Source organism: Toxorhynchites rutilus, chromosome 2 (genome assembly GCF_029784135.1).
Source record: "Toxorhynchites rutilus septentrionalis strain SRP chromosome 2, ASM2978413v1, whole genome shotgun sequence".
NCBI lineage: Eukaryota > Metazoa > Arthropoda > Insecta > Diptera > Culicidae > Toxorhynchites > Toxorhynchites rutilus.
Genome location: NC_073745.1, coordinates 323,772,119 through 323,795,698, shown reverse-complemented (window position 1 = coordinate 323,795,698; position 23,580 = coordinate 323,772,119). Strand labels below are relative to the sequence as shown.

Sequence of the window (23,580 nt, the reverse complement as noted above, 5' to 3'; positions counted from 1 at the left end):
GATAGAATTTAGATGGTGCGTATCAGTTAAAAAATACTAAAGTGGAACGAGATATGATGAAAACCACCCTCTGTGATCCTAGACGAGATGCCTCCTATGTTATATATGGATGAAATAAAGAAAAAAACTCACCAATTTAATATAAGATAATTACCAATACCGAACACAATTATCAATTTCTTTTCATCAGTAAAACATGTTACTTTAATATTAAGAAAACATTTGAAATGGGAAAGGTAACTTACAACTTTTACTTTCTGAGTGTTTATTCAACCCAATGCAAATTTTAATTGGATTAACAGCACCTAATACAATATGTAGAGCATATGGGAAATCACTTTCACCTTGGTTTTTATTTATGTAAATTGAAATAAATCATTTCATATATCAAGTCATTTTTAACACAACTGCTACCATATACAATTTTACACTTACACTTGTGCTAAATTTTTCACAATACACGATCGGTCATTGATATGAAGCAACGAAGCAACCAACAATAAAGTTCCAAATTTAAATTTTATTTGCTAGACCGACTTTCATATATTTGCAATGTCGATTTCCCCTGGGCACCTTGGTTTTGATGTCTCTGTTAGGGAACACATTCCGGTGGGAGCAAAAGCTCCCCCTACTTTTATGTATTTGCAATGCCGATTCCCCAGGCAGCTTGGTTTTGATGTCTCACATAGGGACCCGCCGCATGTGTCGTCAATTTCGGCCAATCAGAAGTGGGTATTTCCGTTAGGATAGGGGTTGAGGTTTTTGAATTGTTCGATAGCTAGTTTCATGACAGATATTATTTTCTTAAAAAATAAAAAAAAAGGTATGGAGTGCATAATTATAAATGATGTCCAAGTTGCGCAATTATTATTCTCATTCTCAGAGAAAAATTTATAACTAGCTTCTTCTTTCAGATTTTTCTCTAACAAGCGCAAAGAACAATGAAAACGAATCACGTGAAAAGTCGGTCTTGCCAAATGTGATATAGTTTATGACGATTATTTTCCCACAGAAGCGACATATGTTCTTGGTATGATATAGTCACAGAATCAATCAATCGATTGAACAGAATATTCCATATTCTCAAAAAACATTGTAGTTATTCATGGTCATCGAATATAGTATATAGAGCAAGTAGGTTCGGTTGAATTTCATTTTTTATTAGGCAACACTGTACAAATGGCTGAAAAAATATTTTTATAAGTTTTCTAATCAGCAGTCAGTTGATTTCATTCGGATTCAACAGAAAAGTAGTCCTGAATCGAATCGGAATCCATTATTATCGTTGCCCGCTTATTTATATAGTTGATAGAGTTGTATTGTATAGAGTTGGATTTGGGTTGAAGTTGCAAGAAACTCGACCGAATCGCTCTGGGCGACGAAAGCGTTGAAATGTTGTGATCGAAGAAAAATGTAAAAAATGTTCAGCCAAAGTAAACCAAGTTCAAAAATGTCGCCTAGAGTATGAATCTAGACTTATGTACGCAGCAAAGAGAGATGGACTGAGAATCAATGCTTGTGAAACCAAATACATGCTGGCTTCCGGATCCGGGGACGACAGCACCCGATGAGGTAGTAGTTTAGCGATCGACGACGATGAGTTCGGTCCAATTTGTCAAGCTTGGCTCAATTGTAACGTATAATAAATAAATGAAAAACAAATTTATTCCTCATCCCAATAACTCAATTTTGAAAAAAAAAAATGTCACATGGTTCGTTTCAGCAGAACCTCGACCGACTATTTAATAATAGGTCGGTGTTAAGTCAGAGGGGACCAAGTCGCAAATTTGAAAATTTCGATTTATTGATTACATTTGGTTAAGCATTATATAACCTACATACCAAATTTATCAGATTTGGAAAATCACGCATACAGTAGGAATAATGGATAGAAATTGTTATGATTGATCAATGAAAATCCCTCATAGTATGCATTCAGATCGGACCAAGCACCATTTAACATTGCGAAATGGCTCTATATCACGTGCAGACAGAGTGGACCATTTGACATTCATTTGTATATTGAACTAGCTGACCCGGCTAACTTCGTCTCGACCAAAATTTGTTTGTTGTTATCAATACCTACAAACATTCACGTTTTCTTACTAACCGCAAGTTCATGGATCCAATCGCAGAACTGTTCACTGATTGATCTTCTATTCGACCCCGTTGAATTTACCTTTTACTAAAAAAATCCTAGTACTTCTACCAAAACTCATCATTATAATATCAGATTATTTTCAGACACAATTCTCGTTCCAGAGTTTTCAACCACTTGCAAATAACCCCCCCTTAGAGAGGGGGGTGGAGAGTATAGCCACCATAGATACATTTATTGCACGCTATAACCTCAATATGCCTAATTTGGTTTCGTTTGCTTGATTAATTCTCGAGTAATGCAGAAATTTGTGTTTCATATGTATGGAAGCCCCCCATAGAGAGGAGGGGGGAGTGTCTATCCACCATAGAAACATTTATTGTACCCTGAAACCTCAATATGCCTAATTTGGTTTCATTTTCTTGAATAATTCCTGAGTAATGCAGAAATTTGTGTTTCATTTGTATGGCAGCCCCCTCTTAGAGAGGAGGGGGAGAGTCTAACCATCATAGAAACATTAATTGCATCCTAAAACCTCCACATGTAAAATTTGGTTTCATTTGTTGGATTAATTCTCGATTAATGCAGAAATTTGTGTTTCTTTTGTATGTTTTTTTGTATATATATATATATATATATATATATATATATATATATATATATATATATATATATATATATATATATATATATATATATATATATATATATATATATATATATATATATATAGATTCAAACAATTTCCAATCGCTGAATTCAAACCAACAAAACTTTTTATTGAAGCTAATAGGTACCTTGTCGAAATGTGCTTGAACCCGTTAGTGTAAGATGTGCACATTCTGAGTATACACTGCGTTTCACAACTTTAGAACCACTCATTTTATCTGAATTTCCAGAGATATGTAAGAATTCGTTTGAATTGAAGTATATAGTTTAGAATACACTAACTATCTTCATTTATAAGACTGGTCATTTCAACTTTATTGTTGGGTTCAGGTGCGAAACTTTGAAAAAACTAAAATTCCAGTGTTTCATAGCTATAGAACCAGATTTAAAAACTCCCACTCCTTTACAACATTAACGCCAATTTCACATGAATTACGATAAGTTTCTAATTCGTAAATCATCTTAAGTTTTCAATCAGTTCAAATAACCCATTCGGTGTGGTTCGTTTTTCTCGAAATCATAAAAATGTCACATTGTCCGGTCTGACTTAACACTAACCAAATAATGCTCGCATCGCATCTCGAAAGGCAGTTTTGGATTTGCTATTGAATTAATTGACCACAACTATTTTTGTCCACTACATCTACATCTACATCTAGATAAAAATTTGTTCCTAAAAAAAATCCAAAACGTCCATTCTATGTACAAAAAAAAGTATTTTATTTGTAATGAAAAAAGGACAATTACTTATCGGGCAACCCAATATATCTCTCATCGGAAAGAAATATTAACTTTCATGTTAATTCAGGTGTTATTTGAGATACTTCATCAGAATCTGGTGTAGATGTTGTATCCCGTTATGGAATGTTGGTGAGTTTTCCGGTACAAATGTTCCCACGAGCTTGCGATGGGATTAGAGTTGGGTGATTGTTCCCAATCCACTCTTTGATTAGCATCGAAGAATATTTCGGATGTTGATTATGGAAAAAGTTTTTTTTTTGTTTTATCGTGGTCTAATTTTCCGACACTGGCAAGCAAATGGTCCTGTAAAATGTTTCGATATTCAAAGCGATCCATTGTGGTCTCAATTACCATGCCTAATCTCTGGAATAGTAAAAATACTGAAAGTACTCTGAAATAGTTATTTCTCTGCAATCAAGAACCCTATAAGTGCGTAACACGCTTTAAAAATAAAAATTATGAATGAAAATTTATTTTTCAGTTTCAAAAATGTATATAAAAATGTAAACGTAAATATGTGTATTAGTAATGTATGAAATGTATGTGATACAATAACACGCTAGTAGAAAAAACTGATAATTGCAATCATCAGTGCAATTCCAAATGAAATCGTCCAAAAAATGCAGATTTTAAAAACATGTATTTTTGATTCGAATGAAGGTTTGTATTCCGTTTGAGTTGGAGGAAATATGAGTTTTCCACAGCAAATGGGAATTTTTTGACTTAGATGTAACTTTTAAAAAGGGCGTATCGATTTTAGTAGGAGAAATCTTTGATAATATATATCTAAAAAACTATTAGTCGTACCGAAATAGTGTCTTAGAAAGAGTTATAGCGCATTGATGTCTAAACATGAAAAAATATACACTGAGAAAAAAAATTAGTACTCTTTTTTTTTATTTACAAAAAAAACTTTAATTTGCAATATCCAAAATACGTATTTTTTAATTTTTTTTAATTTTTTTCATATAAAATAGAAGTCATTTCTTCTTCTTCTTCAATGGCACTAACGTTCCTAGAGGAACTTCGCCGTCTCAACGTAGTATTACTTGCGTCATTTTTATTAGTACTTAGTTGAGATTTCTATGCCAAATAACACGCCTTGAATGCATTCTGAGTGGCAAGCTCTAGAATACGCGTGATCACAGTGCAAGTCGGAGGAAATTTCTTTGACGAAAAATTCCCCCGTCCAGAACGGGAATCGAACCCGAACACCCGGCATGTTAGTTATGACGCTAACCACTCGGCCAAGGGAGCACGTCATTTAGAAAATTTAAAAAATGGGTCCAAGATGGTAAAACTATTTTCGACGAACTTTGTGGAACATCGAATTTTTATGAATTTCCGAAACTTCGAATTTTTGTATGTTAACAATCATTTTTAGCCACAAATTATGATTTCTGATGTGATTTAAAACAAAAAAGGTCATTATGAATCTTCTTCTAAATGCAGCCATTCTCGAGATATTTTGAAACATACTTATTGTCTATTTATTGTCTTTTTTATAGTAAATATTCCCTTTTAATATGTTTGTCGTGTTATACCGTCATGTTCATGAAATATTATGAATTTGCTGATAATTTCCAACAACTTTTCCAAATACATCATTATGGTAAAAATATATGTTTAGGAGTTACGTTGAAAAACATTTGAAGACATGTGGGTTAACACAAAACGTAGCGATATTAAAAAATCTTTCTTTATCTTAATACAAACTTTCAACATATTATTCGTGTTACACAATCAAAACACGAACAGTAGAATTGAAATCCCAACAACAAATAAACCTTGTTGATTCAACCGGACGTTATGGGTACAAATATAAATAACTTGTTTACGTTATGCCTAGATTATACCTGAAGTCAGGTATCTCTAAGCTACCTCTGTATAGATATATAAAGTCAGGTACCTTTAAGGTACCTCTATCTTCTTATATATAAAATTCTCGTGTCACGATGTTCGAGGTCAAACTCCTCCGAAACGGCTCGACCGATTTTAATGATATTATACTCAAAAAACTTGGTAGGCATGAGAATAGGTCGTAAACTATATATGATACCGTTAGGACCTATTACTTTATATTTGATACCGATTAGGGTGGTCCCATGCAAATAAAATCTGAATAACTTTGTTTTCGTATTTTTTTGCATAAATTTGGCTTGAAAAAAAATTATAACCATATATAACCAATTTTCACCCTCATCTCCTTTTGTTATCGCGATATATGTATTTTTATATAAACGATACCAAATAATTGATTCGTCGTTCGTTTTTTAAACAGGACGAATTTATTTACGTTGTTTAATGCCAGATGGCACTTCGCCCTCTTCATCGAATTTCAGTTTTCAATGGGCTCTATTACAAAATTACACGTATATCGTCCAACCTGTTGCTGGATGTATACGAGATTTATAGAAGAATCGTTAAGTTCGGACTGTTTTCTAAGTATTTAAACAACATCGAGTAATGATTTTCATCCAAATTTAAGCAATTTAAAATTATTTTCGTGTCTGCTAATCTGATACAGATTAAATTGCTCCACGAATACGGATTACTTATTTTGAAGTTTATTTTGCGCCGAGGCAAGGTTGCTACATTTCATAGCACGAATGATCAGATTTCTGAATGCAACAGACGAATCCTGAGATCCGATCGATCCGGTCCATTTCTCTGTACATCATAGATCTCATCTCCATCTCCACATCACACTCAGGTTCGGGAAGTTCCCACGGTCCAATGCAATACACGGTCAAATCTTCACGTTTCTGCTCGATATCCACGTGGAATCTATCCTTCATCGATCACAATCAATTAATTTTATAGATCGTTGAAACATTTGAACACACATGTATTGCAATACATTAGTAATTTTTTATTCAACAGTCAAAATATTCACTAGAAGTAATTTATATGGCAGCAAATCGTTTGCCGGGTCAGCTAGTAATGTATATAAAGTTACTCATATTCAAACATCGTTCATCAGTCGAACTATCTTCCTTATAGAGTGAATAACAGTATACCACAATGGAATACAAAAATTTTTTTTCGTGTTGTAGTCTGTTTCCGAAAAACGGTAAGAAATGTTCATCTGAAAAACGTTTCTTAACCTTGTCAATGGTTGAAAAACTTAAGTCAATGGGATTCAATACCCTTTTAGATACATCATTAAAAATTTGCGGATCATGCCGTTTATCTGTATACTCTTCCAAACCAAAGCAGTGTAATGCTGAGGAGAAGTTCAGTACAGCAGTAGGAAATATTTTAGAAGAAGTGCCATCACTAGTTTGTACATTCCATGAAAATGTAAATCTTATGCTTCATAGTCTCAAAAAATATTCCTTTAACATTGAATGCAAAGAATATATGGGAAAGATACTATGTAACATATCAAATAAATCAAAATACTGTTACCTTCGTGAATGTAAAAAATGCCCAACAATGGACGAGTTTGGAAACTGGTTTCTAGATGAGCTTCAGGAACGCAATTTAATTGAAATCACATATGCACAATGGATTTCTACTGATCGATGCGACATAGAAACTGTTGTAAAACCGGTGGAAGAATTTGTATCGTATTTTTGCGAAAGAATAGATAAATTACTTACTCATGATTACATTAAAACACAACAGTCCACATTTCTTAACAATATAAAAGCTAATTTGCAAGAAAATGAGGTTGTTGTGATTTTCGATTTTTCCGAAAATGATTCATTTGTGCTTCAAGATGAAGTTTAAAGTCATCACTGGAACAATGATCAAGCAACAATCCATCCATTCGTTGTTTATTATAGAGATGAAAAAGGTTCTCTGGCAAATTTAAGCCTTGTAGTTATATCTGAAGTTTTAAGACATGACACAATAGCTGTGCAAGTATTTATTTCTAAATTGGTAACATTTTTGAAACAACAAATGCAGGTAAAAAGAATAAAATTCATGTCGGATGGTGCTACATCCCAGTATAAAAAAAGAAAAAAAAAATTGCGAGTTTATGTCAATCTAAATCGAAATACGACATTGACGCTGAATTGGTGGTACATTAAAATGGATGGCAACAAGAGCTAGTTTGGCTAGGCAGCATGAACATCCCATTACGAGCGCAAAAACGTTAGTTGACTGGGCTAGCAAGCGAAAAGAAGACTATCTTACAAAGCTGTCATTTCCATATATGTCACAAGAAGAATATGATTAGGGTGTGGAAGAGTTGAGTAGCATGTATGATAACACCAACAAATTCCAGGTACCCAAAAGTATCATTCTTATGCACCTGTATCCGAGAATGAAGTAGCAGCAAAGTTGTACTCTAACGACAATGCAGCAAGTTATCATTATGTGTATAGAAATATAAGTGTCGGGGATCATAAATTGGGTTGAATAATTTGGACGGCAACTCTCCTATTTCCTGCTGCGTACACCGTTTGGTGTATAGATGACACTCAGTACATAGCACTTTTCTCCATAAATATATTACACAGCTCAAGTTCTTCATATAACATTTCACAACATATACAATTTATTTACAATTCATTTATCTCATAAAAACTACACATATAAAACATAAACCGGCTAGGCAAAAACTCTGGGAAGCTCAGCGGATTTGGGATACTTAGGTCCAACTAACTACAATGATAGCTGCTCGTTTCAAAACATGTTTGCCTCGCTCTTCGTCGACGGGGATGACGTCATCTCTCTTCTCTTCGTTGGAATTAAATTTTTATAGCGATCTCTTGTTTACACTCTCTTATTTTTACGAAACAACGATGCGAAAAGGAAAGCAACTATCTCCTGTACAGGGTTGCCTCTAAATGTTATTTCCAGACAATAAGAAAATAATGAAAAAATTGAATTATATACAACAAAATGGTCAGTTGATAAAAATAAATGTTGATAAAAAATAAATGCTAAAAATTCTAGTATCATTATAAGTATCTCTTAAACTCTGATAAATATAGGAATTATTTGACCAAATTGTAGAGAATTATATTTTTTCCTTTCATAATTGTTGTGTTCTTTTGGCGCAACATGTATAACATATTAAAAGTTTGTATTAAGATAAAAAAAACATTTTTTAATATCGCTACGTTTTATATTAACCCACATGTGTTCAAATGATTTTCAACGTAACTCCTAAACGTATATTTTTACCATGATGATGTATTTGGAAAAGTTGTTGGAAATTATAAGCGAATTCATAAAATTTCATGAACATGACTGTGGCGACCATAGCTGCAACGAACCATCATCAGGATGAAAAACAAATTACAGTGTAGGTTTGCCCCGTCCTACCTAGAAGTTGCAGGCCTTGTACTTCTCACTACTACTTAAACATCGTAATATACCCATTTTTGAAAAACAATAGGTATAAAAGATAGAATTGATACGTGCAGATAAAAGGTTGCAGAAAAACGAAAGTGTCCTGATCGAACGGAATTATTTATTTCAATATTAAAATTAGTTGTAAAAATCGTCATATTTCTATTAGTAAAAAAGTTATACAGGTAAACAGATTAAAACAATAGTTAAAATGTGAACTTAATATCTAACTTAAACTACTTACAAACTATAGTTACAGCACTCACGTGTAACCGCAGAAATTATAAAAAAAAACTTTCACGAATTACCCTAAAGACACTAAACGTAAGTTGATAAAAAAAAATTATTTGGATACAAATTAAAAACCGATGAAACAAAATACTAATTCTAGTTTGTAAATTTATAGGAAATTTATAACCTTACAACAAATTATAAAATAAAGGTTATCGATTCGGAAGACGTCTTTGTTGTCTCCGCAACAATGACGGTATAACACGACAAACATATTAAAAGGGAATATTTACTATAAAAAAGACAATAAATTAGAAGTATGTTTCAAAATATCTCGAGAATGGCTTCATTTAGAAGGAGATTTATGATGACCTTTTTTGTTTTAAATCACATCAGGAATCATAATTTGTGGCTAAAAATGATTGTTAACATACAAAAATTCATAAAAATTCGATGTTCCACAAAGTTCGTCAAAAATAGTTTTACCATCTTGGACCCATTTTTTAAATTTTCTACATGACTTCTATTCTATATGAAAAAATAAAAAAAAAAATAAAAAAATATGTATTTTGGATATTGCAAATTAATGTTTTTATGTGAATAAAAAAAGAGTACTAATTTTTTTTCTCAGTGTATATTTTTTTCATATTTAGACATCAATACTCTACAACTCTCTCTAAGACACTATTTCGGTACGATTCATAGTTTTTGAGATATAAATTATCAAAGATTTCTCCCACTAAAATCGATACGCCCTTTTCAAAAGTTACGCTTGAGTCAAAAAAATCCCAATTGTCAATTCTCATGTTTTGTCATTTGTCGATTTCATTCGGAATTGCTGATCAGAAAATTCATAGAAAATTTATAAAGCTAGTAAGGAGCAGAACTAAGTGTTTTAAGTATTGAAATAAGATCGGTAACAGTTTTCATTCCGGTACTAATGCTCTTATAACGTTACTTTACAAACACGTTTACATCGTTGACAGACGTCGACACAGCACTTTCGTCAATTCGAATTGGAAATATGTTTCCATTATTTTCAGTCATTCCTGCAGAGATCAAAGGATAGATATTATTAACAACGAGACGGTTCTCTGCTCTAACCCAACGAACATCACCTCTGGCAGGTGTACCGACTCGATCCCCCATCCCCACCTCCTGCCCCACTGACACAATTCCTCCTGCGCAAACACATTAGTCCGCACGCTTCCGGAAAAACTGCAGTGACGTGCGTCGGGCGGCCCACGGATCATACGCCGCGAGAAGTTTCACAACTACATTGAGATCGCATCACATTTGTACCTGCGGTATGACGAAGGCAACGATCTTCTTCTGATCGCCTTGCACCATCGCATGCGAATATTTTTCGGTACATCATCCTACGGAACGTCGCCCACTCCCTCCTCGTCTTCCCAACGGGATCGAGAGAGCTACCGAGCGACGAAAACTGCCAATGTGTAAGTTCTGCAGTTTTCCTCTTGCGAAGGCGAAATGTATTTTTCACCGCTGGCCAAGCGGGAATTTATAGTCGAGCGTGCAGTCATCTCCTGTTCGTTCGTCCGTAAATAAGCCGATTGCACAGAGTTCCCATTCCTCCGTCGGAAAGATATCGGTGGAAAATTGTTCAAAGTACATACAGCCAGCGAAGAAAAGCACTGTGCGAAAAGAAAAACTGCGCGCGCGTTCGGTGTGTCCGGGTGCATATCTATAAAAACTTCAAAGGATTTGTAGTTTTTTTTTTCCCCGAGCAATAGTTGATGCGGTTTGAGAGAATTATTTATTTTTTCTTTGCTTCTGCAAAGGGTGAATAAAACCGGGACATCCACAATCCCAAACGAGTCCAATCAGAGCAAACGGGGGAGGTATTATAAGGGACTGAGATGTTGTGCCCTCGTCAGCTGTGAAAAATCATGCCTTTGTTTTAATTAAAACAAGTGAACAGAACGCGGAGAAGGATTTGCTGGTGCCCGCTCCACAAGCGGAAGGAAAATGAATCAAAAGTTTAAATAATGGTGTATGGTGGACAGAGAGTAAAAAAGGTCGGTGAAACGAAATAACTGTTTGAATAAATACTGAAGATAAGAGAAGGAGCGAAAAATAAGCGATTCATAGACACCACTAACTAAAAGTGATAGAAGCGAACGAGAAGAATTATTCCGGACCGCAACTCAGCAAGGAAGCAAGTACGTACATCAGGAGGGAATGGGGAAAGAGGGTCTCCCGCACTTTTCCGCCGTTACTAAGGGTGATACCAAGTGACCTTTTTAGAGCTTCAGTGGGACGCCGAGGCTAAGCTGGCAATATTGTTTGGACATGAGCTGCGATATTTCGAACAAGCAAGGTACAATCCGCTTTTCACAGATCTGAGGGGTGGGAAAGGGTAAGCTCTGGTCTTAGCGGAATATGATGAATACCTGATTCGGCATTGTGTACTCCCTTGGGCACAATGCCGGAACAAGTAACAATAGTGTTATCTTGAGCATTGAGTTGCATTAACTTGGATTCGGGAGCGGACCACAGAAGCGGTCCTTCGGTGGTTCATTTTCCCACACACTTATTATGCAACAAACTTATTGGGAAAATGTTTGCTGAGTTCCTGTGATTTGGGGGGAGAGCAGGAATAAGATTTTAAGCGCGGAAAAAAGTCCGTCATATTGTATCATCATTTCGCTCAGGATCCACTTGATTCACACAATGCCATTTGGGAATTCCCTCACGTGAAACCGCTCCACGCTTTTATGTGAATGAACCCAAATTGGATTCGTATAGGACATAAAAACAGGAAACCTGCTCGTCGTTACCGCCCACCAACTCGGCGGAGAGCCTCACTCGACGTAATTACACCTCCGCTGCTCCGTTGACAACGAAGGCGATTCACGAGCGGTTGTGTGTGTGTATGTTTATCTGTCGGGATAGGAATCAATCGTAATTCGGAGACAACGCCTCGACGGTTTCGAACGGGGGGAAGACAATAAAAAAGCAAAATCATCCCAAGAAGACAAAACAAAATAAAAAAAGCAACATCTTATAATCAAACAGTGAATCGAGCAAATCACAATCGCGGGCGAAACGACACAAAGAAGTCACCGCCTAAACGTAAACATTCCCGACCACCCACACCCGATTTTACATGGATTTCCAGGGATGCCGGAGGATACGGGGGACGCTAAAAAAATGCAAAATAGCCTCACAAACATGAGTAAACAAAGGAGCCACAATATTCGCGCATGTTACTGCCACAACGTTCAAATGCGTCAAACAGTTTTCGCGATCTCAAAAACGGAAAAACCCATCCCGTCACATGTGCGACTAATCGTTTTCCGTTGGTGGTTTCCACGTCGTAAATCACCCTCCGTCTCCACGGACTGGGCGATCTTGAACAACCTCCGTTGTCTGGATGCGATCGTTGACATTGAACAGTTCGATTTTTTCGCCGAGTCGAGCGCACTTTTCCACTCGAAAATGCGTCTGTGTATGTGTGTGCACATATGTGCGCGTATGTTGGTGTGTTTTAATGATCCCAATCGTGGAGCTATTTTTGGACAAAATAAGTCATACGAAAAACCTGCGCGATCGCTCTGACGTGTTTGTTGGTATTGGTTATTTTGGCATGTTTGTTGTTCAATGGCGAAGCTACCGCGGATATATAAACGGACTAAGAAATGACGACGACGAATAGTGGGTGGAAAATTGAATTTGGAAGGAAGCGATTTATGAGCTAAAACAGAGCGAACGAATACCGGATTTTTATTCTGAATGAATATGGCTTCGTGTATTACACGAATCTAATTTGGGAACGATGATGTTGCCGTTTTTATGACGATCATCTCTGTGGGCCATAATTTTCCTGTTGATAGTGGAGTGAGTTTAACCTTTGATTCATCGGAACGATTTTCAAACATACTCATTTCGCTCGAATTTGAAGTTTTTAGGATTTTGGAAAAAAAAAACTATCTGTGAAAGACATTAACGTTATTCTCTTTCAAAGTTAACTATGTTCAAAGCAGTATTTGAGGGCATTTGTTTGCTAATAAGTGCGCTTTCGTCAATATTCTTCAAATGTCGCCATACGATTACTGCAAGTTTGCATGTAGCCAAAATTCGTATGTGAAATCGATTGTGTGTTGATGGATGAAATGTTATACATATAGCTTTTCTGTTCTTGTTTTTTGAGGGACTTTAGCCCGATCATATGTTCCTTTATATCATTAAATCGAAAAAATTTCATTAAAATCGAAGGTGAACCATGTAATGTCGTGTGTGCCCAACGATCATATTTATTTCTTTTAACTTCAATACAATAATACGCATAACTCCACTCATAAGGCTCTGTATAGCATCTGGCTGCAGTTTTTTCTGTACGGAAACTCACTTTTTCTTCATGTCTTCCTCAGATTTGACCTTCTTGTGATGCTTCCTTAGTGCCTGTTTCATAATAGACCAGTACTCTTGATGGGTTTCGTTAGTTTCGGTGCGCACGAAGCTAGATCCAGTCAGAAGATTGTAGGATCCTCGTGTTGTTCAACAAAGGAAGCAGATGCTTCTTTAGACACTCCTTGAGATCGATCTGTCCGTTTGCAGTCCCAGTAGTCACGAACGGCGCACTCCGTTTGCCACATGAGCAGATCGTTTGCCAAAATATGTATTTCTTGGCTAACTTTGAAAGTTTCTGCTTCCTTACTTCCTCCGGAACATCTAACTTGTGCTGGACGGCGAAGAACAGTAGCCCCAGAAGCTGCCGAAAGTTCGCCTCGACGTAAGTCTCATCATCCATGATGATGAGGCTTCATCAGCATCTGGGTGTACAGTTTCCGGGCCCGTGACTTTCCCACCTTATTTTACCGTTCGTCACGATTTGAAGCCTTCTGCTCTTTTAAGTATACAGTCCCTCTCGGTCCTGGGCTCTCTGAACCAAAGACTTGGACAGATTCAACTTTTTGGCCACATGCCTAACCGAAGCATTGGGATTCCGCTTGACACTTTCACGACACTTGTGGTTCTGATCTCTAATATAACATTCATTATGACCGCATTCTCCTTCCGTTTGAAGCTCAGAGTTTCGTAGTAACGTTTAATCATAGGGAAATCACGGGTGAGACGGACAGTGGGGGTATAATGGACAGGTGGTTGATTTGTATAGTTGCATTATGAATTTAAAATTTCTGTTGATGGGAACCCCTTCTACATAATATTCTATAATATTTAAACCAACCAAGGAATACTGATCAAAAGTGGAATAGGGCAACAAAAACCGAAAATCAAATATGAGTCCGCGTCTGGATGTAATTTTTCCGGCTTCGATATTAACCCTCCTGTACTCGCGTGCAAAATCATAACACGTATACTCGCGCACGGTGTCCCAGACCGAAAATTGAACTTCTCTGTAATGTTGCCATAGTGTATTTTTCATGCTTTATTGGCATTTTGTTTAAGAAGAGGGTTTGATTTAATTGAAAAACTCAAAAAAAATATTTTCTTCGTCCTTATTTTGTTTTAATAGTCATCTAATTCAGCCTCCTCAAGATAGAATTATTTTTGATACTCCAACACAAATAACGAAATTCGAATTTTCCACTGTTGATTATAAAAAGTAAGCAACTGAATAAAATTCATGAAAGTATAATGATCTATAAAATAACATAAAAACGTATTAATCGATTATGGTTTCATTGGAGTAAGAATCAGAACATTGCATAACTGCATGCTCGAAACAAACATATTTTTTTACATTTCATGCATTTGTTGCGTGTTTTTCGAGTCTTTTATCGAAGAGAAGAATGTATAACGACCTTCTAGATAATTACCAGATAATAAAGGTTCTGGAATACAAAGTTTGCATATTTCTAATATTCTTTGTCTCTGTTTTCTTGGTAAACTAAGAATTAATGCCTTTTTTTAGATGGGGCATAAAAAGATGATATAAAAGGATTTCTAGCAACTTCCTTTTCTTTTCTTGTTTTCTTGTCGATATTGGCCATCATAAAAAAATATCCCCGAAACTATAACTGTTAAAAATTATCATAAGCTACCGATTAGTTTATAGTTTACTGTTTACTATTCTTCCACAAGTGAAATTCTTTCACAAGTGTGTATATGAATGACCATTACATTTAGCGAAAGTCAAACATTTATATTTTGCTTTTGAACGTATGAATCTATCGACGACTATATCGACGAATAGTTAATAAATGGATCCGTTCAATCCAGTTACAAAAGGCACTGAAATCAAATAAGAATAGTCCGGTAATGATCTTATGCATTATATTCAATAAATATTACACGCCACTAACATTAATTTATACATTTCATTCAACAATATTCTAGAATATGAAAAAACGCACTTGTCCAAAAAAGTTACTCCTATACTCGCGTCGGTGTGTCAGACCGAAAGTGTTAAAAAAGTGGCACACATCCCCTTTGTACCAACACGTGCGATAGAGAAAATCGCAAAGTCGTAGTGTTGATATTTTCTGAGAAGTGAACGAATGATTGATTTCTCGGTCTGACAGACCAATGCGCGAGTATAGGAGTGTTAAGCATTTTGAGTGGTTTAATTGCAAAATTAAATTCGCTGATGGGTATATTTCGGTTTGTGAGTTGACAGAGAAGCGATATTAGGTATGTACGGAAGAGTAAATTCATTCGTGAGTGGTAAATTCAAATTATTGAAATAACTGCATTGGTATGGTTGAAATGGACAGTCACATCCATAATCACATCCAATGCATGATGGAAAGTGGAGGGAAGAATACCGTTTTGTCTTATATTCCGAACAGCTAAATTCCGAACATTTCATTTTTAAATATAAATTTACTAACCTTTTAAGTTATAAATAACTGAATAATGAAAACACAGACATTCTATGAGGTATAGGCTTCATTTTGACATCATTTACATATATCGATACAGCCTATAATTTATAATATTATGCATTTGCAAAAAAGTGACAGTGAAAACCAATGATAAAATGTTTGCGTTCGCAAATTCTGTATAAACCGAGTATCGTGAATTTTACAATTTGTGTAGTTTTTTCATTTTTTTAAACATAAAAAATAGATGAATTTTTTTATAAAACATTTGGCCTACTATTTCGAAAACAAGTATTGTTGACGTTGGGTCAACGGTGGGTGGGAATAAGAACAATCCAATTTCTTGAATATCGATACCGCGTATTAAAAAATTCCTGAAATTATTACAATTTTGTTCAGCTCTGATTTTCACAATAAAATGACATTTACCTACGTTTAGTGCTCTTAAACCCTTATTATTTTTCAGTCCCTGTTCCTTTCCTTCGAAAAGCGTTGGTAGCGAGAACTACGCACAGCCCTGTGGACGTGGAATATCTGACACTCAACCGGATTTTATTAATCCTATATAACGGCGTAAATGCACGTTCAGTTGAATATTAAGTTTTAACTATACAATTAAATTTTGGTTTGATTTCTCACCGTTAAGTATGGCTGTATGGAATAGAGAGACTAGCTTTTTAATTCAACACGAGGCCTCGCAATTCAATTGCTGAACCCCAATGAGAGCCTAGGAAATGCACGTAAATAATGAGCGTATTCATAATAATCATAGGAAAATAGTTTTACCACTTCAATCTAGCTTTCGTAATTCACTATATCAATCTAACTAGAATACTATAAATTCACGAATATTTGTATAATTATCACTTGTTAAGATGCGTATCTATAGCCTTTTCTGCCCGATTACAATGTACTATTGTTTTTCTCCTCTATTTGGTGGTCTGACATTTCTCTGGCAGTCCGTACGCATGAAGCAAAGCTTCTGTGAGATGCGCCGACCGAGGGGTCGTGACAAGTATATTGAACTGTAAGAAACTGCTTTTAAGTTTTGGAAAACATGAGTTTCCAAAGATAAAATTGAAGTTCTCCTTAACATGTCCGTCTTACCCCCATTTTCCCTACGGCTCACCGTTGACTGCACGATTTCGATTTGTTTTCCAATGTCCCGATGAGAGAGTTGATGATTTTCCAGGTGCTTGCGCAAAATCAATTCGCGACGTTGCTTTTCCGGTGACGCCATTTTTGCTAATTTTCGAAAAACTGGAAGCTATAACTGTATTTTATAGCTTCTAGTTTTTTGAAAATTAGCAAAAATGGCGTCACCAACACAATACACTCTAAACTACTTATACCCAAGTTTTCAAGAGAAAATACTCAATGGATAATTTTTTACAGCGTTTTTTCTATGGTGCAATTTGATGTGGGACACCCTTTATGTCTACGCAAAATTTCAATTAATTTTACCCAACGGATCAAAATTAAAGAAAATTTGAATGTTTGTGGATTTGATACGGTTCACCCTTTGGGTAGAAATTTGCATCTAGAACTCAACATTTAATCCCTAGACAAAAACCGTCTTCGACACAGCTGTTACAAATAATAAAGCGCATATTTCCACGTTGTTAAACAGCCATTCCAAGCCAAACAGATATAGTGGTTCAAGGATTTTAGTGAAAATTGGTAGTTTTGATCCTTATTGTATACTTAACATATTAGGCACGTATTTTTTCATTTTTTTTTTCATTTAAGGATGGAAACTCATTTTTTTCCCTTTTTTCAAAAATTCATTACTTTTGAACTACTGGACCGATTCAGATGATCCACATATCAAATTGAAGCTAGTCTTCTTTGGAGAAACATAACACTTGGGAAAAGATGGATTTCGTTTTCGTTAATATTGATTGTATTTGTTATGTTGAAAGTTTACATGTTTCAGAGGCGGAAGTTCATGATTAAGACGGATTGATTAATACATGCATAGCAAGGTAACCACTTAAAATAAATAGTTTGAATCACGATTTACTAGAATTTGTTTAAAAAACATTTTGCAAAAGTTGTTTCAATATAATAACGGATGGTTCAAGATGTTAAGAAAGACTTGTTAAGAATCAATTCGGTTCTAACATGCTTTTACACTTCAGACGTCCGAAGAAGTCAATCCATATTTACAACAAATTAAGATGGTTTTCAGCAAATTAAAACAGGGAAAAGAACAACTGTTACTTATCAGAGTTACAAGGTGGGGTTATTGAGGCACCGAAGGATCATTTAATTTGATTGTACCACCTTGGTGGTTGAAAAGACTTGGTCACCATGGTGTACATCAACAGATACGCAACTGACTATTGTTAAGGGGGGAACCTGGTCTGGAAGGTCGAAAAAATCGATTTTTTTTTGCATTTTTGGGAAGCTTATGCCCTCAGAAATTTTGCCCCAAAAGGATTTTATCTCGTTATTTGATTTCGTCGGAAAATTACAGCCAAAAGTATGTTTTCACCTCAAGGTATATTGCTGTACGAATTTTTAATTGCGTTTTGCTCGAGACCATGCTTTTTAAACTGGTGGTATCTCAGGATTTACTTGACTGATTTGGCTGATGTTTTTTACCAGCATGTAAGAATGAATTATTTAGAGTGTTACATAGCCTTTTTTTGATATATAATTTTTTCGATTATTTTATGAGCTTCTAAACAGCGATTTTTCATGAAAAATAACTCATTTTTATCAAAAATATGGCGGTCATTTTTGATAAAAATAAGTTATTTTTCATTTGACAATTTTTCGAATTTTCAAAAACCCCGGTTTAGGTCACTTTTATGTCATTAGTCATTATTCGTGCACTCCAAAAATTGAAAAAAACATAATAACCAAAATACCCGGATACTTTAACTTATTTCTAACACCCGAAAAAAAATCACGAAAATTCATTATTGTTCGACCTTTCAGATAAAGGTGTGGTAGTGCTTTATTCTCTATAGTTATTTAGTTGATCTGAATTGAATGAAACTGAAAGTAGCGAAAAAGAATTGAGTGTAGAAATATAATTTTAACTGCAGCAATTCAGAAATGAAAGATACGTTGGAGAGGCTTGAAGAAGTAATTATTCATGTAAGTTTCTATAAATTGTTGCACAAGCTAAATTATTGTAATTTGTCCTTTTATAGTTTAGAGCCGTTCGAGAGCAAAGTGGTGAGCTCCAAAAAAGTAGTTTAAAATATCAATTCACTCGATAATCATATTAACAATATCTTTCTGGTGCATTTTTAGTTCTTTTAGGTTATCATATCCTTCATTTTCATTCCCAGAATTTCATACCATCGCAGCGTGGTATGTGCACCCAAACTAGCGTTGGCAGAAAACATTTCATCTTTGGCAGAAATGATGCCATTTCATGTGCTGGAGAGTCAAATGCGCAAATAATGAGTTGTTTTAAAAGCTTAAAAATAGTTTGTATGTATGCGTGCCGACATCTTTTTCTGTTTCCTTTTCTCATTTCATTTGGGATTGTGCTAAAAAAATAAAGTCCATACGACGTCAAGCGGAATCGAACCGAGGCCGGCTTGAATGCAAAGCTATTTTACACGACCACGCTATCCACATGGCTAATGATGCTTCAGCAGTCGTTCAGCAAATAAGTGATAATATTGCACCTGATTATAAAATGAAGTTGGGAAGTGTTTTCTAAGAGTAAAAAAGGAGCGCATGAAGGAGAACAATATCTATCTCGGTCTGGGCCGTGTTTATGGCAAAGTATGCGGAAAGCTTATTTGTCTTTTGTTTCGCCCACTCGTATTAATCTTATATTGCTGTATTATGTATATTATACAAATGCTTACCAGTATTTGTGAGTCATGACATTTTCTGTTATGTTATGTCTCATTTAATGTCATAAATCGGGATGACAAAACATGAGCTAAAATCAATTTTGGGTGTAATGCTGCAGAATCCGGACGGCTTTTGAATCCGCACATTTTATCATTAAACCATCAATATCATGACAAAACAAAATCATCCTTGGCAGGTTTAATAGATGCGACTGATAAGTACTATAGAGACAATTCAGTGTAGTGTCAGAGATAGGACCTAGCTGAAAAAAGGCATAGATCAGAACAAATAAAACAAAAAATCCCAGTGTTCGGATTTAAAAAAATAAAGAAATTCAGAAGATGATTCTAAATCCGAACGGATCAAGAGTTCACGATGGAATTTCTTATTGCAGGAATTCCATAAGAGCATGTTACAAGTCCTAAGAAAAAATGAAGCAAGGGTTCTCGATGTTTAGTTTCAGATTATAATAGAATAGCAATGAAATAATTAGCATTACAAAAATCAATAACTAATTTCTCTCAAAGGAATACTACTGGAAAAATTCGTTTGGAATATGAAACAATAGTGTCCGGAATTTGAATCATGTTTGAAAAGTCTGCGGATTTTGATTCACCACACAGTTAGGAAACTTTCATATTTTGAGTAAATGTAATATGATTTTATGAATTTCTGTGATGCATAACATACATGAATCCCTTCTAGTTATATTGGAATGGTGCTGTTTCATGCTATGCTATAGCAGTGTTTTTTTAATAGTTGATGTCATTCTCATAAATGGTTAAGTGTCCGGATAATTGTATGAACAAGTTCACGGTTAAAACCAACATTTTGTCACTCAATTGTGTAACAAGTTACTACAGAATACGATCCCCCGTAAAAAGGACTGATTCAGTGCCGCACTCAGCCTCCGAAAATAATGTATTTTGCCAATGTTCATTGTGATGTATACTTCTGCTGCGCAAACAAGGGTTCTCCCTGAGGAAATGATTTATATTAAAAACTCCGCTCACAGTGTTATCTAGACACGTTCAACCTCAAAACAAACTTGTACCATACGAGCTTAAATCAGCAAAACCCCGCGGCCGATTGTAAATTTTTGTCACGTATTGTCTCCTTCAACGCCCCGTCTGTTGCAATCAGTGTCGTGATATGCTACCTTACCCAGTTATGTTCTCGCTCTCCCCTCGAGAGATCCCGAGCCACGGAAGGAGCAGTGCGAAATCAGGATCCCGAACCTGCCTGGCTGCCGTGCGCTGAGATGCTGACAGTGATTATCAACCCATCGGGGTGTTTGTGGGAAACAAATCTGAAATCCAGTGTGGGTCCTGGGAATCCTCAACCCACCACCAGTTGAATTTTCCACGGAAATGAATGCTTCCGTTGTTTGTGATACTGTGTGTAATCCGGTTGTAGCAATTTTTTCCGACTAACCGATTTGCGGCGGCGGCGACCGATACCTATCACTGCTTTGCTGGCACTCTGGCAGCCACCATTCACGCTCCTCAATCAGCAGGAAATTGAATTAATGTAATCCACTCCTAAACCTTATTTATAGACGGCGAAAACCGACGGCGGCGACGCTGACGCCGACGCCCCGTACGAACGCGCTCTCTGGCTGTTGGTCTCATTATAAATATGTTGTTTTTCGGTGCGTATTTTTCCTTCGGATATTCCTCCCCCCGAGCGATGCTTTCGACGACATTATTTAGGTTTATTCGAGAGCAAATTTATCGTTTGCAGCTGAAGTTTGAATTTGAATTAACGAGGAAGCACTGGTGTGTGCCACCAGACGCATTACCCGGAAAAAGATAATTCTTTTCGCGGAATTTCTTCCTTTTGGTTATATTTTCCCAATAATACCGATGGATAAAGAAAATACAAACAACGCGTTCGAAGGCCGGACAAAGTTTGCCGAAATGTGTGCGACGAGCATTTCGACCAATTTCACCTTTTGTTCTACAAAACTCTTAACCAGACGCCCACCGTCACGGTGCTCCGAACAGTCCTATTTATGTTATTTTCATAGCGATATTCGCGTGACAGTTTCCTTGAGGAGTTGAGATGAACGAACAGCACTTCGTCCGAAAGCAGTTTCTCGAAATGAGGATTTAGGTCACGAGGTGTTAACGGACGAGAGCAGACAGACAACGGCGTGTAACCTTCCGACATCGGCCCGACTGTAAACAAGATTTGTTTACCATTTAATCGAACCTTTATTCCAATAATGGCGCATTCTAATAGTCGATGGGCAGCGCTTAAAACAACACAAATTCTCCGTCGGTCGTTCCCTTTGTTTGGTGAAGCGTGGGAGACGCGGCTAAAAATAATCGCCATTTCCCGAAACAGTCCACCGGGAAAACATCTTCAACGGTGTGTGTTTGTATGTGTGCGCGTATGTCTCACGAGAACAAACGAGTTTTCATGCACATTTACTTGCTCAAAGTGGTTTGGGCTCCCGTTTTTCCCATTGCTGTCTATGTCATTCGGAAACACGCAGAATGTTTCCATAGCATTTTTCCGTCAATTTAAAAAAATAATGGAAGAGAAATGTAAACCTCCCACAGTCCTCCCAACATTCCACTGGCAATCGTCCGCGTCCCTTAGGCACACCCCTCCCCATCAATTAGTATCACGTCTGTGTATATCCGGAAGGAATTTTTATTAATACCAATTTTCTTTGCCCTTTCTTCTTCTTCCTTCTCGTTGCAGTGAAAAATGGAGCAATTTGAACAACTTTTAACGTGTTGCGTGTGTCTCGATAGATACCGCAACCCGAAGCTATTACCATGTCAGCACTCGTTCTGCATGGAGCCGTGCATGGACGGCCTCATCGACTACGTGAAGCGACAGGTGAGTGAAATCGACCGACCAGCAGAGCAGACCAACCAACCAACCAACCAAACGACCACTCGATTCCGGGTCGGAATCAGAGCATGGGGTAGAGAAAATATTTTCTTAACATTGCGCAACGAATGGAGTGCAACAACCAGCCCGGATGTTTATTGTTTCGATCTGCATGATGACAATTTGCCAGTGGTGTTTGCCAATGTGAGCAGAAAACAAAATATTTTTAGTTTGTTTTATCATGAAAGCTCGAACGTAGAATCATGCGTTGTCTGTTTCGACAATAATAATAAACTGAAAATATGTGTTTTCTCCGAAAGCATTAACAATTTTTGACGTAGGACTACGTCCTTCATTTATATACTGGGGTGTAAGTTTAAAGTTTCGAAAACGAAAACGTTACGCCGGAGAACGAGATTTTGAGCGCTAATAGCTCCAAAACAACTGAACGAAATGGTATGATAAACACTTCATTCGAAAGATAAAATGTCTACGCGTTATATTCTTGTTACTTCTTGATCCTAAAACTTGTTTCAACAGCCCTAAAATTGCTTTCAAAACAGGCTATTGAAATCACACCAATCGCTAGTGCCGCTCGGAAATCCAATCAGTTATGATTGCGCAACGATTGAGGTACGATCACTGGAATGGATGGATGTTTCCCTAACACAGACTTCAAAATCATGAAGCCTGGAGAAATCGGCATTGCAAAAAAGATGCAAGCAGCGCGAATTTTTATACTCGTTTGTGTTTTTGCAAGTTGGAATGTTTCCCTAACACAGACTTCTAAACCATGGAGCCTGAGGAAAACGGCATTGCAAAACAGATGCATGCTGTGGGCAGGGTTGCCAATAATATTATTCAAAAAACTGGAAGATTGCTCTCAAAAAAACTGGAAGAAAACTGGATCCTGAAGTACCGTTTTATTTTAGAAAGATTGGCTATGATTTATATAAAATAATTTTTTTTTATCCATTCCAATGCTGAAGAAATAAAATTTTCTTTGAAGCTTCAGGTAGTAATTATATAGAGTTCATAAAACTGTAACTG

General features: G+C 36.2%; 1 protein-coding gene across 8 annotated transcripts in view; it reads left to right on the top strand.

The window, feature by feature from the left end:
- Positions 1-23,580, top strand: part of LOC129764389 (RING finger protein nhl-1) — a 176,365-nt gene that overhangs the window by 77,008 nt on the left and 75,777 nt on the right. For 6 of the 8 annotated variants that reach the window (XM_055763412.1, XM_055763416.1, XM_055763417.1 and 3 more), the window contains exon 3: positions 22,396-22,536. In XM_055763412.1, the coding sequence (XP_055619387.1) occupies positions 22,402-22,536 (135 nt within the window). In that variant the 5' untranslated portion in view covers positions 22,396-22,401. Of the gene's footprint in view, positions 1-10,592; positions 11,233-11,253; positions 11,391-22,395; positions 22,537-23,580 lie in introns of those variants that run through there. The other 2 variants (XM_055763413.1, XM_055763415.1) reach the window with 2 other exon arrangements.